This window comes from Mesocricetus auratus, unplaced genomic scaffold (assembly GCF_017639785.1).
Source record: "Mesocricetus auratus isolate SY011 unplaced genomic scaffold, BCM_Maur_2.0 Super-Scaffold_6723, whole genome shotgun sequence".
NCBI classification, from domain to species: domain Eukaryota; kingdom Metazoa; phylum Chordata; class Mammalia; order Rodentia; family Cricetidae; genus Mesocricetus; species Mesocricetus auratus.
Genome location: NW_024429183.1, coordinates 1,513,106 through 1,533,173, shown reverse-complemented (window position 1 = coordinate 1,533,173; position 20,068 = coordinate 1,513,106). Strand labels below are relative to the sequence as shown.

General features: G+C 49.3%; 1 protein-coding gene across 2 annotated transcripts; it reads right to left on the bottom strand.

Annotated features, from left to right (window-relative positions):
- Positions 1-1,001: 1,001 nt before the first annotated feature.
- LOC101844194 (thyrotropin-releasing hormone receptor) lies at positions 1,002-20,045 on the bottom strand. 2 transcript variants are annotated; one of them, XM_040735540.1, is made up of 6 exons: positions 19,665-20,045; positions 15,485-15,653; positions 11,590-11,734; positions 7,030-7,420; positions 5,206-5,599; positions 1,003-4,619 (listed from the first exon to the last, which is right to left on the bottom strand). In XM_040735540.1, the coding sequence occupies exons 1-6, from the start codon at positions 19,865-19,867 to the stop codon at positions 4,224-4,226; spliced, it is 1,698 nt and encodes a 565-aa protein (XP_040591474.1). In that variant the 5' UTR covers positions 19,868-20,045; the 3' UTR covers positions 1,003-4,223. The 2 variants fall into 2 exon arrangements, with proteins under 2 accessions (XP_021084590.2, XP_040591474.1); XM_021228931.2 differs by lacking the exons at positions 11,590-11,734; positions 15,485-15,653; positions 19,665-20,045 and adding an exon at positions 10,335-10,452 and having other exon boundaries at positions 1,002-4,619.
- Between the last annotated feature and the right edge of the window lie 23 nt (positions 20,046-20,068).

Genomic DNA, 20,068 nt, shown 5'->3' with positions numbered 1-20,068 from the left:
CAAGGACAGTGTGCTCTGAGGGCCTCAATGATGCCATGTCTGTGGTGGATTCTCTGTGTGCCCCACCACCTACCCCACCCCACTCCAACCCATTGCTATGTGTGGGTGCCCAGAACTTAAGTCACTTGGTTCTTCTCTGCCACAGGATGGAGGTCACAAGAATAGAGGTTTGATACCCAGGGCAGTCATCAACCAATGGGAATCATGGCAAATGGCATCTGTCCTTGGGAGGAGGATGCAGAGGACAAACCTCACAGCTGTACATAAGGTCCCCAGTGGTACCAAGTCAGGTGTGACTGTCTCCGTATTGTACCTTTTATTCACTTTTCTTCCTTCCCTGCCTCCCAAATCAAATCATCACCTTCCCAGAACAGCAGCTGTTTCTGTCTTCCGTTCCAGTTGGTTTTAGAGGAGTCAAACCAGACACCACCATCTGCTTTCGATATTAGTGGCTGGTACAGGGCTGCTGCCCTCTCCTCCGTGAGCCTCTACCCTGGGCTTCATCCTGGGGTATCCTTCCTTGGCTGCCTTTAGCTGTCATCTTCACTGTCCCAGCAATGTTCCACAAGCTGCACTGGGCTTCCTGTCCCCGTCCCCCCGAGACAGCAAACTAGATCACAGGTGGCCACCTGGTTGGGTGCCCTCAGCTTTGTATATTTCCTGTGCTTGACTCCAGCCCTCAACATCTGCCCCTCCCTGTTCCACTCATGAGCTGCTCTTGCCAGACACTGCTTTTGACCATGGTTCTGAAGAGCAAGCACCTAGTCTCCTCAGGGGAGAAGGCCATCATGTCATAGAATTGACCAGCATTTTTCAGGGCTGACCCTGAGTGACTAGTGACTGAATAGATGTACCTGACTGGGTCGCATGGGAGAGACACAAGGTGTCTGTAGTATGCTGTTACCTGAGAAGCTTCCAGAGCCCACATTTGGGAACAGGCATCCCAGGGAAAGCATGCCTAAGACAGGTTGTCCAATCTTGTTACAAGCATAGCTCAGTTTATGTAAAAGACTTTATATTACACATGAGCAAACATATAGTTATAAATGTCAGTGTGTCATTAGGCAGTCTTGAAGAAGGCTCACGTCTCCCGTATCCTTCTCTGCAGTCTTTCCATTCATGGGTTCTCAGCTGCCTCCCAGGACAGAGCTCTTGCTGTGAGCATAAAGCAAACTCTGATTCAGGGCCAATTAGACCCTTGAAGTCTACTCCATGTTTTTATTCTCCAGGGTGTTCAGTATATCCTGGGCAGCCTGTTTCTGAGGCAGGAGGCCACAGTGGCCAAACACCTACACATTCTTTATAAGACCAGTGCAACCCTGGGGCACATGCCTTTAATCCCAGCACTCGGGAGACAGAGGCAAGTGGATCTCTGTGAGTTCAAGGCCAGCCTGGTCTACAGAGCGAGTGCCAGGACAGGCTCCAAAGTTACACAGAGAAATCCTGTTTCAAAAAACCAAAACAAAACAAAAAACATGACGAGTGCAATCCTGGGGCTGCTGGCCCGCTTCATCCCATATCAGAGCTGAGGTCATTACTTAACAGAGAAAACCCAGTATAATAGGACACCATACACCTAGGCAGCACTCACCAATCAACCAGCAATTGTGCCAAACAAAGCATTCCAAGCCAAGAGTGGGAGTGGCCACTGATCTCATGCTCTACAAAAGAGATGAGTGATGGTGGCACACATGCATTTAATCACAGCACTAGGCATCAACAGACTGATGGCCAGTGGCTCTGCCCATACTTGGAGATGATGGGAACTCTGTTCTTTCCCCATGCACAGTGACATTAAGTACGTAATCACAGTGACGTTAGTGATTAGCTAGACAAGAGTGGACAAGGAGTTAACATTCAGGATTCTGGGATTGTAGCATTTTATACTTACAGCTTCATGAGTAAGGATGTTTCAACTGCCTCTGATGCATACAACAAGGAAAGAACTAGATTCAACCAGACAGACCCTATCCCCAGTGAACTGCAGCCCTCTAAGCTATGTCATCGGCATTGCCACTCTGACCCCTGATGGACTTTGCAGGTAACTTCTAGTCAGAGACATGTGCAATGTACAGCAAGTCACGTGGCTCTTGGGGTTTTCAAATTTCAGAACTTCACCTTAGGGTTGGGAGGAAAAAGTTTAGGACAATGGAAATGCCCTCCTCATGACTCCTGTCTAGACTGCTTTCCATTCTTTCGGTGAAATTTCACTGGGCCTGGGATCGCAGCTCGGTTTAGCTTCTGCTACTACTATTCATGAGCTGCTTGAATTCTTTCCTGAGGTGGTACAAGCATTAAGGGCCCAACTCTTGCTGTGACACTAGGGGAGAGAGGTTTTCAGGAAGGGCCAGAGGCAGTGCTCAGGTGCCATTGGGAGGCATGGGGGTAAGGACAGTGTACAGAGTTGAGTCAGCAGGCATTGGCCACACCTGCGGATCCCACCACCTGCTGTCAGCATCGTGGGCTTAACTCAAGTGCAGGCCAGTGTGAGCTGTAGTGACGGGAGGCGATGGCTGTTCCACCCTGCAACAGATGCCATGCAGCCAGGCTGGTGACAATGCTGCGTTTCAAGGGAGCAGTTAACTAGGAACGGTGAGTTTGGTGTGTCTGATGCCAGCAAGGTTTTGTACAGGCCATAGTCATAGAAAGAGGTCACACATCTGGGCTGTGCAGTGACTGCAGCTCACACAGGCAGACCGGGCAGCATGGGAGACCATGGCTGGACCTGACCTGCCATCCCTCCATGTTTGTTCCCTCATTTGACTTCTTGCAGTGAACATAAGCTCTGATCTCAGACAATGGTGCAGGAGACAGAATAGAGCTGGGAATCATGTTTGTCTGGCCACATCATCTAGGGGACACCTGCATGTCACATGGGTGTGGTAAGAAAGGGCATCATGGTCTTAAGACACAGGGTAAAGGGACTCAAAGGATGGCAGGAACAGCTGGCTCAGGAAGAGGGCGGAGCAAGTCCTGCCCTGGGGCAGCAAACTTGGTGTGAGCTTCTAGAGAACCCATGCCTCTCAGGCTGGAGGCCATGGCAAGGGGAGGCCTCAGGCAGGGCTCCAGATGCCCTGGGTGGCCCCCAACCATTGTGTTGGCTTTCCCCCAGTAAGGCCCTTTCATCTCCCTGAGTCTCTAAATGTCCTACCCCACCAGATCAGACTCAGCAATCAGAGCCCCTAAAAAAGCCACATCTATTTTGGAGTACCCCAGGTCCCCAGAGCAGAATGAGTCACTAGGACCACACCTGGTCCAACTACATACTCTACACACACACAGAGACACACACACACACACACAACACGCATCCCCCAATTCTTGTCTTATTGAGGTCTCCAGTCACAGAGTGGCCACCCTTGCTTGTTGAAACATGTTTGCTACTGTGTCTCTCAGCTTTGGGGTCCCAGGACCAAGTTAGGGTCACTGATCCCATTTACAGTGTAGGGAATGGAGGCCTGCTGTCCTCAGACTCAGCCACCAGTCCTGTAGGCAGTGATGGGACTGACTCCCAGCCAAGGCTTTTTCTGACATCTCTTGAGACATAGCATGCGGGACAGCAGCTGGCAGAGTGGGTCCAGAGAGCCAAGCTTGCACATCTGGGGCCAAGGAGGTAGAGGTGGTTTCTTGGTGCTGGTTCTGAAGACAAATGGTGTCCTTCAAGAACATCTGTGGTGGGTGAGCTTGCTTGGCGGGTTCTCTTACAGGGCTTCCCACTGTAACGGAAGACTGGAAGGGGAACCGGGGCCAGTGATGAGCATCATGGAACAGCCCTGGATTCCAGTGTGACTGGGTGGGACACCCATCCTATGTAACCCTCACTGTCCAGTGACCACATGTGAAACCTGTACACATGGATTCACCAAGGGGCAGAAGTGATCAAAGCTTGGAAGGACATTCCTTCAAAATAAACTCCAAAAGATACAAAGTACTGAGTGAAAACAGATGAAAAGTTTTGAGCATACAGGGGGGTGAGACTGAACCTCCAGCCTCCAGCCCCCTCCCTGTTCCCACCAGCCTCACTCAGAGTGGAGAACTACTCACACAGGACCCAGCTGAGGACATTCCAGTGTCCTCCTTCATGGTAAAGGGACCTCTGATGACTCATAAACAATGAGCTATCTGTCCCTCTCCTGGCGCTCCACCAGGGCTCAGAGCAGTTATCAACCAGACCAGTGAGCCAGTCAACACAGAGAGTGGAGCCAGGGGCCAGGCAGGGGTCCTCACAGCACACTGAAATGGGGCTCTTGCTGGCAATGCAGGGACCCAGCTGCTGAGGGATGTGAGACCTCGTCAGAGCCCAGCTGCATCTTCTCAGGTCCTCGTGGGGTCTCCTGGACATCACTGTAGCTGCTGGCAGTGACGCATGCTGCACGCCTCTGTGGCCCGGCTGCCTTGCACCAGCACAGCTTCAGGAAGGCTGCCCGGAACTTCTGGGACATAAGACTGTAGATGACAGGGTTGATGGCACTGTTGGTATAGACACAGGTGCGGCAGAATAGCAGGACCCAGGGGTCCAGAAAAGGCTGGGCCAAGAAAGAGTTGAGCAGCACCAGTGTGCGGTAGGGGGTCCACAGCACTGCAAAAAGGAACACAACCACTGCCAGCATCCTGGTGGCCTGTGGAGAGGAAAGGCAGGAGGGCATGGCTGTGAGACACACTCACCAAGCATGGGGACAAGCTGACAGGAGGGATGCCAAGACCAGCAACTTGGGGCATCTCTCAGAACTCAGGTTGCCACCTCAGCCTCAAGCTTGGCTGTTCCTCTTCCTGGAATGCTTCCCTGCACCAGCCTGACTTTCTCCCCTGCCAACATCAGAGCTCTGCCCATTCGTCACCTCTTAGCAAGGCCTCCTGAACCCCTGCTCTGCAGCATCATTTGTTCCTATGTTTCCTTCCTTCCTGTTCTTGGGCAGGGTTGTGTTTACTTGTTCCACTGTTGTAGTTCAAGGAGGGCATCTGACTGAGTTTCCATGTTCTCCCTGCGCCCTAGCACCCACCTGGCATATGTAAGGCTGGGCAGGCATTGCATAGATGCATGGATATATGTGGATGTAGGGATGTATGGATGGACTGGCAAATGAAAGATCAAGTGACTGCTCCATTTACCTGCTTTGCCGGTCATGTCCTATGTGTTTTATGTTTGCCTCTCTCTATTATTCTCCCCACATGCAACCCCCACCTGCACCCACGGGGACTCCTAACCTGCTTCCGGGAGGACGTGGAGCTCTTGGACCTAGAGCAGCTGCCTGGTGCACCCTCGCCCTGCCCATCGGGGTGTCTTGCCTTTTGCCAGGCCTCCTGGGACAATGGGCTCTGAAATAAGATCCTCCCAATGAACCCATACAGCACAATGGTCACCAGCAAGGGTGCGATGAAGAAGACAGCAAAATCCAGCAGGTAGATGGGCAGGTAGAGGCCTCTGGACACCTTGTAGCCACATTCCAGGCGCTGATTGTCATGGATGTTGAGGTCCACCAAGAAGAACCAGAGTAGGCAATAGAGGGATGTAACCCCCCAAATGCCTGCGATGATCCGTTTGGCCCGGGCCACGGTACACACAGTCTGTGCTTTCATTGGGTGGCAAATGGCGATATACCTGAGGAGCACAGGCAAGGTATGTTGGTTCGAGAGGTCATGGGACTGCTTCTCTTATGTCTGAGACACCGACCCAAGCTGAGCCCTGTCTGAGTAATGGTGGCTGAGCTGTACTTTACAAGGATGGATGTAGAAGACTGCAAAGGTTTAAGGTGAGGAAAATTCAAGGACAGGCAGAAGAAAGTCAGCCTTCCAAGAGGAACAGAAAGCAGCCTGGAAATGTACTGTCCTGTGACTCCATGCCTCTCAAAGGTGCCTTTGACCACCACATGCTATCAAAGTGTTTTCTGCTACGCTCTACCAAAGGCAGGAGTTATACCATACAGCTCTCCAGGCAGATCTCCTTATTGCTCATACTTAGGCCCCGGGAGACTATCACATGGTGTAGATGAGACATCCCCATGCTGACTTATCCCCAAACAAGCACAGATGGGGATTGTAGAAGTAGACCTAGTGTTTGGATATGACAAACCTGGGGTCTGTCCAGATTCTGGCTATCCCTAACAAGTTACTGAAACCAAAGCCTCAACTCCTACCATGGGTGCAGCTGAGTTTGATGCCAAATTCAGGCTTTGGATCAACATGTCTCTGGGGTGTTACAAGCAGAGCTAAGCCAGACATAGTGGTACACACTTGGAATTCCAGAACCCAGGAGGCCGAAGCAGTAGGATTGCAATGAGTTTGAGTCAGCCTCAGCTACAAAGAGAGTTCAAGTATCTATTCCAAGTATGTATTCATAGTGTAACACTGTCTCATTAAATGAACAAACAAGCAAACAAACAAATAAAAATTCAAGCTGGAGAAGACTCAAAAGACACACCATTGCTGAGCACAGTAGCACAGGCCTGTTATTTCAGTTTCTTGAGAGGCAGAGACAGGAGGATCACAAGTTTATAGTCAACCTTAACAAGTCTGTCTCAAGTTTAACTTTTTTTTTAAAGATTGGAGCTATGGCCGGGCGTTGGTGGCTAACGCCTTTAATCCCAGCACTTGGGAGGCAGAGGCAGGCGGATCTCTGTGAGTTCGAGACCAGCCTGGTCTACAATAGTTAGTTCCAGGACAGCCTCCAAAGCCACAGAGAAACCCTGCCTCGAAAACCCAAAAAAAAAAAAAAAAAAGATTGGATCTATGGCTTGCCTAGTGGGTGGAAGACCCAGGGTTCAGTGCCCAGTAGTGGGGGATGGTGAGAAAGACCTTCCAAGTGCCTGTGTTCCAGATGGGAAATTCAGACTCAGAGGAAGTCAGAGACTTTCCCTGGTGCCCTACAGTAATCTAGAAGCAGGGCAGAAGCAGTGTGCTGGCTCTTCTGGAACCCCACACTGGCTTAGCTCCCCTTATGTTCAGTGGAGCCTCAATTTACCAGGAGTCCCTGCTTGAATCCAGGAAGACAATGGGAAGGACGAAGACATGGGGTAACCTGTGGGTACTTACCTCTCCACAGTAAATGCCAGGATGGAGCAGGAGGAGACATTGATGCCTAGATACTGGAAGTAGGTGATACCCAAGCAGCCAGCATGTCCATAGATCCAGTGCCCTACCAGGCTGTCAGAGACATTGGGCAGCCCCGCAGCCACCAGCACAATTAGGTCAGCTAGAGCTAAGCTGACCAGGTAGCAGTTGGTGGGCGTGTGCATGTCTCGTGAGGTCAGCACCACCAGGACCACCATGGCATTGCCCACAATGCCCGTAGTGCACACTAGGAGCACTAGGAAGACTGAGACCACCTTGTACTCTGGCAGACCCAGCGTGGAATCCCCGTGAACCAGTGAGACATTAATGGGACCGTCCATCTTGCTGGCGTTTTCTGTGATGCCCTGCAGCCCTGGAGGGGTAGGAAGAGGAAGCTCTGAGAGGCAGCCAGAGGTTGGGCTGGACTATATAGCATCTGTGAATCTGTAGCTACCAGTCCAGGACACTGCATTCAGAGACCTGGTGCTGTGTAGCATGGAAACTTCACTGGAGCAGGTCATAGAGTGTGCATGGTATGTTGCCATTCCTCCAATAACAGTAAATGGTGCCACCATGAGGCTTCCTCTCCTGTGTGGATGCAGGAAACAGCCCACCATGGAAGTTGGAGGGGACTATATGCGCTGCCAGGCTCTCTGCTGAGAAAACTGGAGGCTTCGCTGCTGAGTCTGCAGCATCCCTAAGCCTCAGCACACCCACCCGTGGATAGGAAGGACAGACACCTACTTCTCAGGGATGCTAGGAGCGTAGAAACAGTGAAGCCTAAAATGTCCCCGGCCTTGACCTTGGCAAATGATCTGTGTCTATTATTTAATATTATTTCAGTTTTTCCTTTTTATTTTTTATGTGCATGTGTGTTTTCCCTGAATGTATGACCATGTACCTAATACCCATGGAAGCTGTAAGAGGGCATCACATCCCCTGGACTAGAGTTACAGACAATTTTAAGCTGTCATATGGGTACTTGGAATTGAACCCTGGTCCTCTGGAAGAGCAGCCAGTGCTCTTAACTGCTGAGTCATTTTTCCAACCCTCTTTAAAAATAGTGTAGAACTCTTAAGTCTCAGTTTCCCCATCAGTCTAGTGGGTGGTAACAGCAGCTTCTTTCCAGGGAAGAGTGTTGCATGTATTGCATTATGGCTACAGGATAAATACTATGTGACCACTGCTGAGTGAGGAAGCAGGGAAAAGGCCAGCTACAGTCCCATGAGTCTCACAGGCCCAGGGTTTGTTTGTTTGTAGGAGTTGCCAATGGTTTTAAGCAAAGGAGTAATGTGCTCTAATATGCAGATTGAAAAGGGTTTCAGAGGACCCACAGATCCCAGCAAAGTCAGTAGAGGCACAGGCAGAGGTGAGGAGGCAGGCTGACAGTCAGGTAAGAGGGATCAGGGCTCAGCCAGGCAGTAGCTGGGGAGGAGATAAGGACAAATCAGGGTCTCAGGAGACAGCATGACAGGGCGTTAGATAGCATCAGGGCAGACTATAGGGAGTGGGGAGATGCTGTAACAGGGCTCAGATGGGAAAACCAAGAAAGGAGTCAATGTAGGGGTCAGGCGGATGCATATTTAGAGGCTGGGTTTAAGGCACTGCCCTCCACTGCAGTGCAGAATGGGGAAGCATCGAGGACAGCTCCAGAGTCAGGGCTGGAGGTGGAAATACAGCAGCCATCAGCATGGGGAGATGGATGGTTCTGCCACCATGTGGAGAATTGTCTTGGGGTACAGCTGCTGCTGCTGCAGTTCTATAATGTTCCAAAACGCATGATGTGGTCCCAGCCTACGATTGAGTGTGGGAGGGCTCAGCTGCCCAGCCTGAAGCCCAGAGCAGCTGTACCAGCCCTTGAACCTCTGTTTGCCTGCAGATATGCAAGTGTCTAAGGCTGAGGACATAGAGGGCCAAGTGGAGGAAGTGGTATGAGTTCTGAGAACCATGGAGTACCAGCTCCCTGGGGATGACTACAAAGGAGTTGTGCTGGGATCCAGATAGGGTGGGCACCAACCCAGGAGCAAAATGTGGTTCAGCTTGGAGTGCACATACACATACATGCCACATGTGACACACAGTGCAAACTCCAGGCAAATACCACACTACATACAAATAGAAGGCAAGCTACAACAGACACACACACCTTATAATATACAACACATCTTACACACACAGTATACAAAATACAACATACTCAACAGATACACATATACACACATCACGCACCATACTCAGTCCTACACACCCACACACCTCAGCGCTTGTTCCCTTTCAGTGTGATTGATATACAAACACATGCAAAGCTCAGCATGGCATAAACCCTGAAATGACCTGGAGCAGGCAACAGATCACCTCACCCAGGTGCTTATCCACTTCTGCTCAGCATGATGCACAGCCCCACAACACTACTACAGCCCCCAGGACAGGGACAACCCCCAGGACAGGGACCAGCCCATCAGAACAAGGCAGGACTCATGAAGAAGCTGTGCCTCCACAGATGCTACCCACACACAATACACAGCTGTACACGGGATGCAGGTCACACACAGCTATACACACAGTACCCACACAATACATATGCACACACAACGCTCCTGTGCCCACACATATGCAATGCACCTGTGCTGAGCATACATCCAGGTATACACATGCACACACAAAAATACAAACCAAAAATTGTACCTGACCCACAATGACTGCCCATACAGACATTACAAACCTTACACGTGTGTGCAATACACACTCTGTGTACACACTTGACATTCAGCCCTGACATGCATGCCCTGTGCCCATATTACAGGACAGACAGACAGACAGACAGACACACACACACACACACACACACACACCCCACAGGCTGACTTTTCACAGTCTAGGCATATATACTGTTCACTCTCACATGCTCACATGGAAACATACATGACATGTCTACCCCACATGGCTGGGAAACTGAAAGCCAGCCCTTTCCTGTTAGCTGAAGCAGAGCACTACACGATCTGCAGGACCTAGCAGCTGCTTCAACCCCAGCATCCTTCTTTCTCTGCAGTCATCAGGAAGCGGGTAACCAGGACCGAATCCAGAGACCTCACAGAGCTCCTCCAGATGTGGAAGCCAGAGCTGCAGAGGTCCATTCCTGACACCTTGTCTCCAAGGACTGTCACCTACTGCTATGCCTGTTCTGCAGAAACCTCCGTGGGAGCCACTGTATGCCATCTCCCAGCCAGACCCTGCCCCCTCCAGCAGCCCTTACACCCCAAGAAAACTTCTAAGGTCAGAGAACTTACCCAGCGAAGACTCAATGCATTCTCCTTCTTTCACGTCAGGAAGGGATGGGGAGGAGGAGGGAAAGGAGAAAGGGAGGAGAGGAGAGGGAAAGGAAGGAAGCATAGAATGAGGGAAAGGAGAGAGAGAGAGAGGGAGAGATGGAGAGAGAGGAGAGACAGGGAGAGGGAGGGAAAGAGGGAAGGAGGGAGGGAGGGGGAGAGAGAGGGAGGAAGGAAGGAGAGAGAGAGAGAGAGAGAGAGAGAGAGAGAGAGAGAGAGAGAGAGAGAGAGAGAGAGAGAGAGAGAGAGAGAATGCCTGAGCTTCAGTCATTCCATGGAAGGAGGTTTTATGTTCTGCCGACTGCAGTATCACACATTATGCGGGTCTGCACCACACACACACACACACACACACACACACACACACACACACACACAGCTCTACCAACTTCTCCTGGCTCCTCAGCTCTCCTCTCACCCTCCCTTTGCAGAGCTGAGAGCCCCAATGCCAGTTTACATCAACATCAGCATCCTAGACCTCTCCAGCAGGGGGCCCAGGAGGAGGAAGCAGGGATGCAGTCTCCTGCTCAGCTTGGGTGGGAGTGGTCCCAGGAATTTATCTGGCTGGCAAGAAACCTCCACTAGCCAGCAGAGCAATCCTCTATTTGACAGGAAGAAGACAAAGAGCCCAGAGAGGAACCTGGGGAGTGGCTAGATAGGACTGCAGCTCCTACCTGAGCCCCATGGATGAACTGCAGTGTCTGTGAGAAAGTGGACTGGGAAGGGGCTAGAGTATATAGGCCTGGGGGGACCGTGGGAGGAGCAGGACTCCATCTATATGACTTTGAGAAAGCCATTATCCCAACTGAGTAAGGACTTTCTAGTACAATCTCTTGGGGGTGGAGAAAGTACCCACATTCCAGTAAATAACCCAGTCACCTATGCTCTGTAAGGAGGCCCAATAAACTGGATCTCCAGAGTGAGCTTTGGTGGAATTGTGCTTCAGTTTATCCTCTGGACCCTCAGAGGAGGGGAGTGTTTACCTCTCCTCCCTGGGAAGGAGAAAGAGACAAACTAAAAAAATGAAGTTATGTGGAGGAGAGGAGAGGTTGTTTACACAGGAAATTTTGACATGTTAGATATCCATATAGGGTTTGCAGGATAGTGGCAACAAGGTGGAGATTGAGACATCTAAGGTGAAACCGTGTAAGTGATGGAGAGTTCTGTGGGGAAAATCTCAGGACGGTAGTCTTCTAGGTGGTATGGAATGGCATACCTGCTTGATGGTGGGGGTCACCTAGGAAGTGTGGAGATGGTCTGAGGACAGGCATTACAAGCCCATGAAGAACGGAGATATCAGCAGACAGCTGCAGAGGCAGCCTGGCCTCTCCCATAGATCTACTCAAAGCTGAGGTGGCAGCCTGGAGGGAGAAAGGGATAAGAGGCTGGCCCTGCAGTGTTGGTCAGAGACTTATCAAGTAAGTTAGATGAAAGAGAAGGATAATATTGGTCCCTTGTGTTTATGGTTAGGGGCCAGAGGGAAGAGGCCCATATTAAACCAGCAATACAGTGCCTCTCCTGGAACTCTGGAACCTGGAACCTGTGGGGAGGGAACAACCTAACAGTGATAGAAGACGTTCCTTGGGTCCAACCCCCAATATAGCGAAAGGAAAAAAATCTGTGCTCCGGTGTGCAGAAGCCTTAACAATGGTCAGATGTGGAAGACTAAGGGAATCAGAATAGTGAATGACTGTACCAGGCTTTTTCTGGGGGGGCTACCAACCAGCTCCAAAATCTTGACATAGACACTCACTAGACTGGTTTTGAATGCTCGGCCTAGCTTAGGCACATTTCTGGCTATGTCTTTCAACTTAAATTAACCTGTTTCTCTTTATATAAAGCCCCCTTTGTCTCAGGACTCACCTTTTCTTACTTTCTTACTGTCTCTGTGTCTGGCTGGCTGGGTGATGGCTGCCTGGCTTCTGGCCCCAGGCATGTCCCTCATTGTCTCCTTCTTGTTCTTCTCCTGTTTATGCTCTCTGCCTGGCAGCCCCGCTGATCCTCCTGCCTAGCTATTGGCCGTTCGGCTTTTTATCAGACCAATCAGGGTTCTTAGGCAGGCAAGGTAAAGCAAACGTAACACCTCTTTTCATAGTTAAACAAATGCAGCATAGACAAAAGTAACACACCTTTACATAGTTAAAGTAATATTCTGCTTCACAAGCAAGTGTAACACGTCTTTGCCTAGTTACAATAATATTCCACAGCAAGCTGTGGGAACTAGGGGAGACTTCCAAACAAACAATGCAGGAACCCCTTGTCACGTGGCTTTGTGAGGCTGTGGGACATGGGGCAGACAGATCAGCCTGAGTGCTGCCGAAGCAGAAGCTGAGCAAGGTGACCACCCATCCCTCCTTGAGACAAAAGCTTCACAATATAGGGCAATGTGAGGGGATCAGTCCCCGGTGGACTGACTCATAGGAGCCACTGGGGATGTCTGGTTATCTTTCGGTATCTACGGTCTGCCTGAATGTCAGGGACTGGGAAACAGTGAAAGGCCATGCCCCTCTAAGGGACCCGGGCATGGGGGAAGTGGTGCTGGGTGCCCAGTTCACAGGCTCTGACAAGACTATCTCACGGGAGACCTAAGAAAGAAATGGATTCAGCAAGGACTGTGAGGATGGTATGGAGCATTGGTAGCAGTGGAGACCAGCCTTGTCTGCAGAGCTAGTTCCAGGACAGCCTCCAAAGCCACAGAGAAACCCTGTCTCAGAAAAAACAAACAAAAAATTAGACTCACAAAGATGAGATAGAATATTTTCTTTAAATTTTGCCAAATGTTAATGAACTAAATATTATTAACTATAGTTTTTACTTGATAACTGTTTTGTTATATAAAATTTTACTATGTTAAAGTTAAAACCTTTCTTTTTATTTAGACAGAAAAGAGGAGATGATGGGGGATGTCCTTCTGTATGTTTCTCATATTAGTTGATGAATAAAACACTGATTGGCCAGTAGCCAGACAGAAAGTATAGGTGGGGTTACCAGATGAGGAGAGTGCAGGAGAGAGGATGCAGAGAGAGGCTGCCAGGGGGTGCCATGTAGAGCAGGAGTAACATTCCCGGGGCATTACCAGGTAAGCCAAGAGCAGGTAGAAATACATAGATTAATAGAAATTGGTTAATAATTAAGAGACAGCTAGCCAGTAAAAAGCTTTAGCCAACGGCCAAGCAGTTTAATAATTAATATGTCTCTGTGTGCTTATTGGGGGCGGAAGGGCCGCAGGACCTGGCGAGACAGAAGCTCAGGCTACAGGTCTAAGAAGCTTTATTAGAGAGAGAGAGAGAAATCACTTACATGAGAAGCTGAGAACCAGGTCAGCGCTCCATGGTCTCCGAACCTCGGCTGGGATCCAAGGGGTGGGGGCACTCCTGTACCTTCTTTTATCCCTGATTTCCCCCCTCCCCGTACCTGTGACCACACCCAAAGGGGTGTGGTCAGTGCTGCAGGTATGTGATCTCTCCCTATAGGGAGGGTCATGGGACCCTCACCTGAATGTCCAGCCACTCCATGCTGCCTATTATATGCAATTTTGCCCTAAATTGCATGTGGCCTCAGGGAGAAACTAGAGTTTGTCAGCGTGAAGACTGAGAGTGCTCCATCAATGCAGCTATGGGAAATCCATCATCCCTGCTAGACAGACTTTCTGCCATGGCCTTTTACAGGGAAAAGCACTAACATGCCAGTAAATAGCCTGTCATCTATGCTCTCAAAGGAAGCCTAGTAAATTCACTGGTTCCCCAGAATGATCTTTAATGTAATCATAACTCAGTATGTTGAGAGCTTAGCGGGAGGGGCTAGCATTGTTTACATCTCTCCCAGGAAGGAATTTTAACAATAGGTGTCCAGTGAACCTATCCGTGGTGCTCACACCCTTCCACAAGAACACCCGAATGTAGGGGAAATGGTAATAAGCCTCAAAGCCTGGCAGCTTTCTGTGTTCTCTGGAACCCAGAAGAGCCGTTATGAGCCTAGCTACTCTGCTGCAGAGGCCACGCAGACAGGCCAAGGCCCATACAGACATCCTGGCTTTATCATGTGGAGAAGAGCCACCTGCTGAGCCCAGCAGCCCACAGTAAAATGAGAAACAGGGATGTGTTTTGGGGAAGCTGGCCACACACAGCACAAAACCAGTTTACAGCTGACTGCAGAGTCTTCAACAGATTCTTCCTCCACAAGTCAGCCCAATCTCTGTTAATACGGCCACCACCCAAATATAAGTTTCTTTTGTTTGTTTTTCGAGACAGGGTTTCTTTGTAGCTTTGGAGGTTGTCCTGGAACTCTCTCAGTAGACCAGGCTGACCTCAAACTCATAGAGATCCACCTGCCTCTGCCTCCCGGGTGCTGGGATTAAAAGGTGTAAACCACCACCACCCGGCTCCAAATGTAAGTTTCTAAGCATGCCAGTCTGCCTTGTGTCTATGCTGACAACTTTATTTCCCCGTGTGCATCTGTCTTATGTAGCCCATCACTGGAGCCTTGGTGAGTACATCCTTACAATTCACTTTCTGCATTTGACCTGGAGCCTCCAACAACATACTTCCAAATGGACCGGGAAGATGTTCACAGTTGTTACCCAGAAAATAGCCACTGACTCAGCCATAACGCTCAGAGCTATGGGACAGACACTAGCCCTTTGTCTTGGGCCTATGGAGAGGTGGAGAGGGAACTTTTAAAACTCTGCTTGTGATTTCTGACAGAACAAGAAAATTTTATATGACGCAGGTTTGTAGGTACAAAAATATACATATAGGTAATTTCCTGATAATCTCAAGTTTATTTTTATGAAATTATTTGGAGCTGGGGGAATGCAGCTAAGTTTGGTAGAGTGCTTGCCTAGTGAATGCTTGACGCCTTGAGTTCAATCTCCAGGACCATTTAGAACAGGCATGTTGGGGGGATGGAGAGGTGGCTCAGTAGTTAGGAGCACTGACTGTTCTTCCAGAGGATTTGGGTTCAAGCCCCAGCACCCACATGGCAGCTCACAACTGTTTGTAACTCCTAGGTCTAACACCCTCACAGAGATATGCATGCAGGCAAAACACCAATGCAAGTAAAATAAAAAAAAATACGTTATATAAAAAAAGAACAGGTATGCTGGCACATACCTGTAATCCCAGAAACTTGTTAAGGTTTGGCAACATGGTGAGTTCAAGGCCAGCATGTGCTACGTTACATGCAAACCCGCATAGATAAACTTCTGAATATGGGTAGGAGGTCGCCCAACATAGGTCCTTTTGCTCAGTCAGTGGCTCACACAAGCCAGTGGCTGAAGCCCTGCAATGCAGAAGCGAGAGAAAAGGTCAGCAGAAGCTTAGAGGTCTGGGGAATCTTCTGTCCAACCTCCCTGGGGTTAGACCCTTGTAAAGGGTAGGTGGGATCACAGCTGGGCATAGAGGATGACCAAGCCCTAAAGCTAACAGCTGATAAACCCATCCACTTCAGAGAGCAGGCCCCCTGCTAATCCAGCCTGACTCTTACTCATTACCTCAGAAGTGGAGGTCCCACATATTCTGAGTAAGTCCTTTTAACAAGCTGGCCGGCAAGAACCCTATAACCAGAATTGTACTACTCTGGTGCGCTCTGGTGGCCATATGAAGAATCAGCAAAGCTGTCATTTCTCAAATGCTACCTTCTGACAAAAATGCTTTTCACATACCCTTAACATTACAGACTCAGTAAGGGCTGGGCAAACATTCATGGATATGTCCATGCATGTCTTGAGAATGTACAGAGAAACATTTTAGGCCTGGGAGCCCATGACCCTGGAGTGAGGGGAGCAGGAAGTGAGTCCTACAGTTCCCAACATTCCCTCCTTTGGGGTTCAGGTAGACAACAGGTAGAACTCCAAACCACATTAAACAAATCTTTTTCTCTGCTCTTCACTATCATCTGTCTGTTGAATTGGGCCGTTAGGAGGGAGTGGCTGAGTCTATGTTGTTAGACCGGCAAGACCCAGGCTCCCGACTCCATGCCTCATGTCCTGAGACGTGTGCCACACGTGGCAACAGGCTGAACAATTTTCAGCCAGGTGGGATTGTTTGGTGTACAATTGACAAAACTCAAAATGTACACTTCATACACTTGTACATTGTCACAGTATAGGCCACAATTTAAAAAAACCAATATCTCTCTCTTCCTTCCCACTCTCAAGAGGCAACTATGTCAGCACTTTTGCCTTTTCAGGCATCTATCTTCCTTTCTTCCCTCCTTCCTTCCTTCTCTTTCTTTCTTTCTGGGGGGGGGGCCAAGGGTTTCTCTGTGTAACAGTCCTGGCTGTCCTGGAACTCATTATGTAGACCGGGTTGGCCTCCACCTCACCGAGATCCACCTGCCTCTGCCTAGAGTGCTGGGATTAAAGTGTGTGCCACTACCGCCTGGCTTCAGGCATTTTTCTTGGCATTCATTATGATATTTTTCCTGTGTTGTTTGCAAGAGATTCACTCCTGGCTGGCTTTGAACTCATCTTCCTCCTGAAGTCTCCCAAGTACTTGGATCATAGGCATGCACCACTGTTCCTGTTCATACTGATGTTTCTTGCCTTCCAAAATGGCTAGACCATTTAACCCCTAGTGGCAGTATGTGTGTTTCACTTGCTCCACAACTCCAAAAATATTCATGATTCTAATCTTATGTGAACATGATTGTCCTAGTTAATTGGTTTTGTTTTTGTGAACTTGACACAAGCTTGAGTTATCTGAGAAGAACTTCAGCTGAAAAAATGCCTCCATCAGATTGTAGACAAGTTTGTATTGGGTTTTCTTGATTAATGGCTGACTCGAGAGGGCTCATTTCACCAAGACAGGTGCCACCCTGTGCAGGTGGTCTTGGGTGCTATAAGGAAGGAGGATGAGCAGACCATAGGAACAAGCCAGTAAGTGGCACCTCCAGTGGCTCTGCTTCTGCTCTTTCCTGTTCAATATCATTTTTGAGCCTCACCCCTACTTCCAAATATTACCTTTATGTATTCAAGATTCATATAATTTTTAATCATTGCAACATTGTAAGTAGTGTATAATGTTAGATACAATATTGCAATGTCTTTTGATAAATACTTGGGTCATTTCCAGGATTTTTCCTTTATTTTTCCAGTTGTGAATGTAAGATCTCTGACTACTCTTGTCCATGCCTATTGGAGCCTCACATGCTCTGAACATCAGAATCACCTGGGCCTGTTAAACAGAGACCTCCAGTATTTCTGGCATGGAACACACTGCCAAGCACATACCCTGATTGGCAGGACTAAGTGGTAGGCACATGCAGGTGGCACTTAGACCCAGTGTGTCTGGAAAGAAAACCAGTCTTACTAAGACCTAAGGATGAATAAATGTCAATCAGGCAAAGGAAATTCAGGTAGTTAGAGAGGCCCATGTAAAGACTTGGTGTCTTAGGGTTTCTATTGCTGAGAGAAACGCCATGACCAAAGCAAAGTGGGGAGGAAAGGGTTTATTTGACTTACACTTCCATATTGCTATTCACAATCGAAGGAAGTCAGGACAGGAACTCAAACACACCAGGAAACCAGAGGCAGGAGCTGATGCAGAGGCCATGGAGGAGCGCTGGTTGCTAGCTTGCTCCTCATGGCTTGCTCAGCCTGAATTTCTTATAGAACCCAGGACCATAAGCCCAGTGATGGCACTGTTCACCATGGGCTGGGCCCTCCCCAGACCAGGCTGGCCTCAAATTCACAGAGATCCTCCTGCCTCTGCCTCCCCAGTGCTGGGATTAAAGGGTTGTGCCACCAACACCAGGAGAAGCTGGGTCTTATGGTAGAATTTTCTCAGTTGAGGTTCCTTCCTCTCTGATGACTCTAGCTTGTGTCAAGTTGACATAAAACTGTCCTGCACACCTGGGGACAGAGAAATTTAGATTGCAAATTGAAGGGCCAGGAAAGAAGACATGAGTGCCAGAGAGATGGGTTGGGAGCACTGGGTCATAGGAAAGGTAGTGCATTACTTTAGGTTTTATCTGATGGCTAAAGAAGTCACTGGAGAAGTCTCAAGCCATCAAGGAGGTGACTGAAATTGAGTTATAAAATGTGGCTCTGACTGCATAGGACAGTCCCCAGGAGTGAGAAGGAGGATCTTTAGTATTAATTCAGGCAAGAAGTGGGGTGAACATAGAGAACAGTAGGGAAATTCAAGATCTATCTGGATCTATATATGCATGCATGCTGTGGCCCAGCTAATTCAACAATGGCTATCTACCAATGGAAAGTCCAAGAATCCAGTGCGCTGGATTCAGTCCACAAGGCTGGATGTCTCAACTGGTCGTCAGTATTCACTGAAATCCTGAAGTAGGCCCTAATGCCAGTGAACAAATGGACTTGCCAGAGTGAGGGCAAGCAGGCTTCCTTCCTCCATGTCCTTTACATAGGCTGCCACCAAAAGGTGTGGCCCAGATGAAGGGTGGGTCTCCTCACTTCAAAAAACCCAGATTGAGGCTGGGCAGTGGTGGCGCACGCCTTTAATCCCAGCACTCGGGAGGCAGAGGCAGGCGGATCTCTGTGAATTCGAGGCCGGGCTGGACCGACAGCCTCCAAAACAATACAGAGAAACCCTGTCTCGTGTAAAAAAAAAAAAAAAAAAAAAAAAAAAACCATATTGAAGGTGGGTCCTTTCACCTCAAAAGATTCAGATTAAAGGTGGGTCTCCTCACCTCAAAAGACCCAGATTAAAGGTGGGTCTCCTCACCTCAAAAGATCCAGATTAAAGGCGGGTCCTTTCATCTCAAAAGACCCAGATTAAAGGTGGGTCTTCCCACTTCAAATGATTCAATCAAGAAAAATCCCTCACAAGCACTCTGCCGCTTGGGTTTCATGACTGGCTTTTCTCAAGCACCTTTTAAAGGTTCTGTGCTTATAGCATGTGTCAGACCTTCACTGCTTTCTGTGGCTGAATTAATGTTCCGCTGTTAGAACAGTTTCTTTATGAGCATCTGGGCTGTTTTCACCTTGAGGTTGTCAGAGGAAGACATGCAGCCCCCAAGCATGTAAACCCAAGAACAGCTCCAAAATTTGCAGGGGGCCAGCACTCAATGACCTCGCTACCCTTTGTCAGTAGTGATGAGGGGGTTTCAGCCAGCAGCAGCAACAGAGCCCTGCTGAGTAAGGAGGTAGAGGACAGTAAAAACGTTTCAACAGCTTAAATCCGCCCTAGGGGGATTCCACTGGGTCATGTTAATCATGTTTAACGAAATCAAGAATATTTAGCGCCACTCTAAACTCTACAGATATCTTCAAATATTCCTTGGGAAGGGGTGGGGGGAATACCAGGACCTCGAGCATACTTGCCAGGTGCTGTTTCTACTTCAGAGCTACACTCCAAAACACTTTTGGTCAAGCACTGACAGTTAGTAAGACAGGAGATTCTCGCCTGACAAAGACGTATCCCAAGTTTTGAGGCACTAGAGTGTCTACACGCGCAGACCAAGAGCCTCAAAGGGCTTTCCCTACTCGGGTCACGATCCGCCCGCTGCCAGCCTATCCCCATCCCGGGAAACCACCACCAGAAATCCAGAGAGTCTGCGCACGCGCCGCTAGATGGCTCGTTAGGAGGTCGGCCGACCTCGGTGAGCGTGCGCAGTAGCGGAGACTTGTGAGCGCGCGCCACGGAGGCGGAGCTCCAGAGTCCGGAAGGAAGCGCGAGGAGGGCGGGGCTAGCGAGGGAAGCCCGCCGGCCCGCAGTACGGCC

Coding starts and splice junctions, on each gene's coding strand:
- LOC101844194 (XM_040735540.1), bottom strand. CDS start 19,867: ATGGGGATAGGCTGGCAGCGGGCGGATCGTGACCCGAGTAGGGAAAGC. Junction 15,654..19,664: donor GTAGAAACAGCACCTGGCAA/GTATGCTCGAGG, acceptor TCTGCATTGCAG/GGCTTCAGCCACTGGCTTGT. Junction 5,600..7,029: donor CTGGCATTTACTGTGGAGAG/GTAAGTACCCAC, acceptor TGTGCTCCTCAG/GTATATCGCCATTTGCCACC.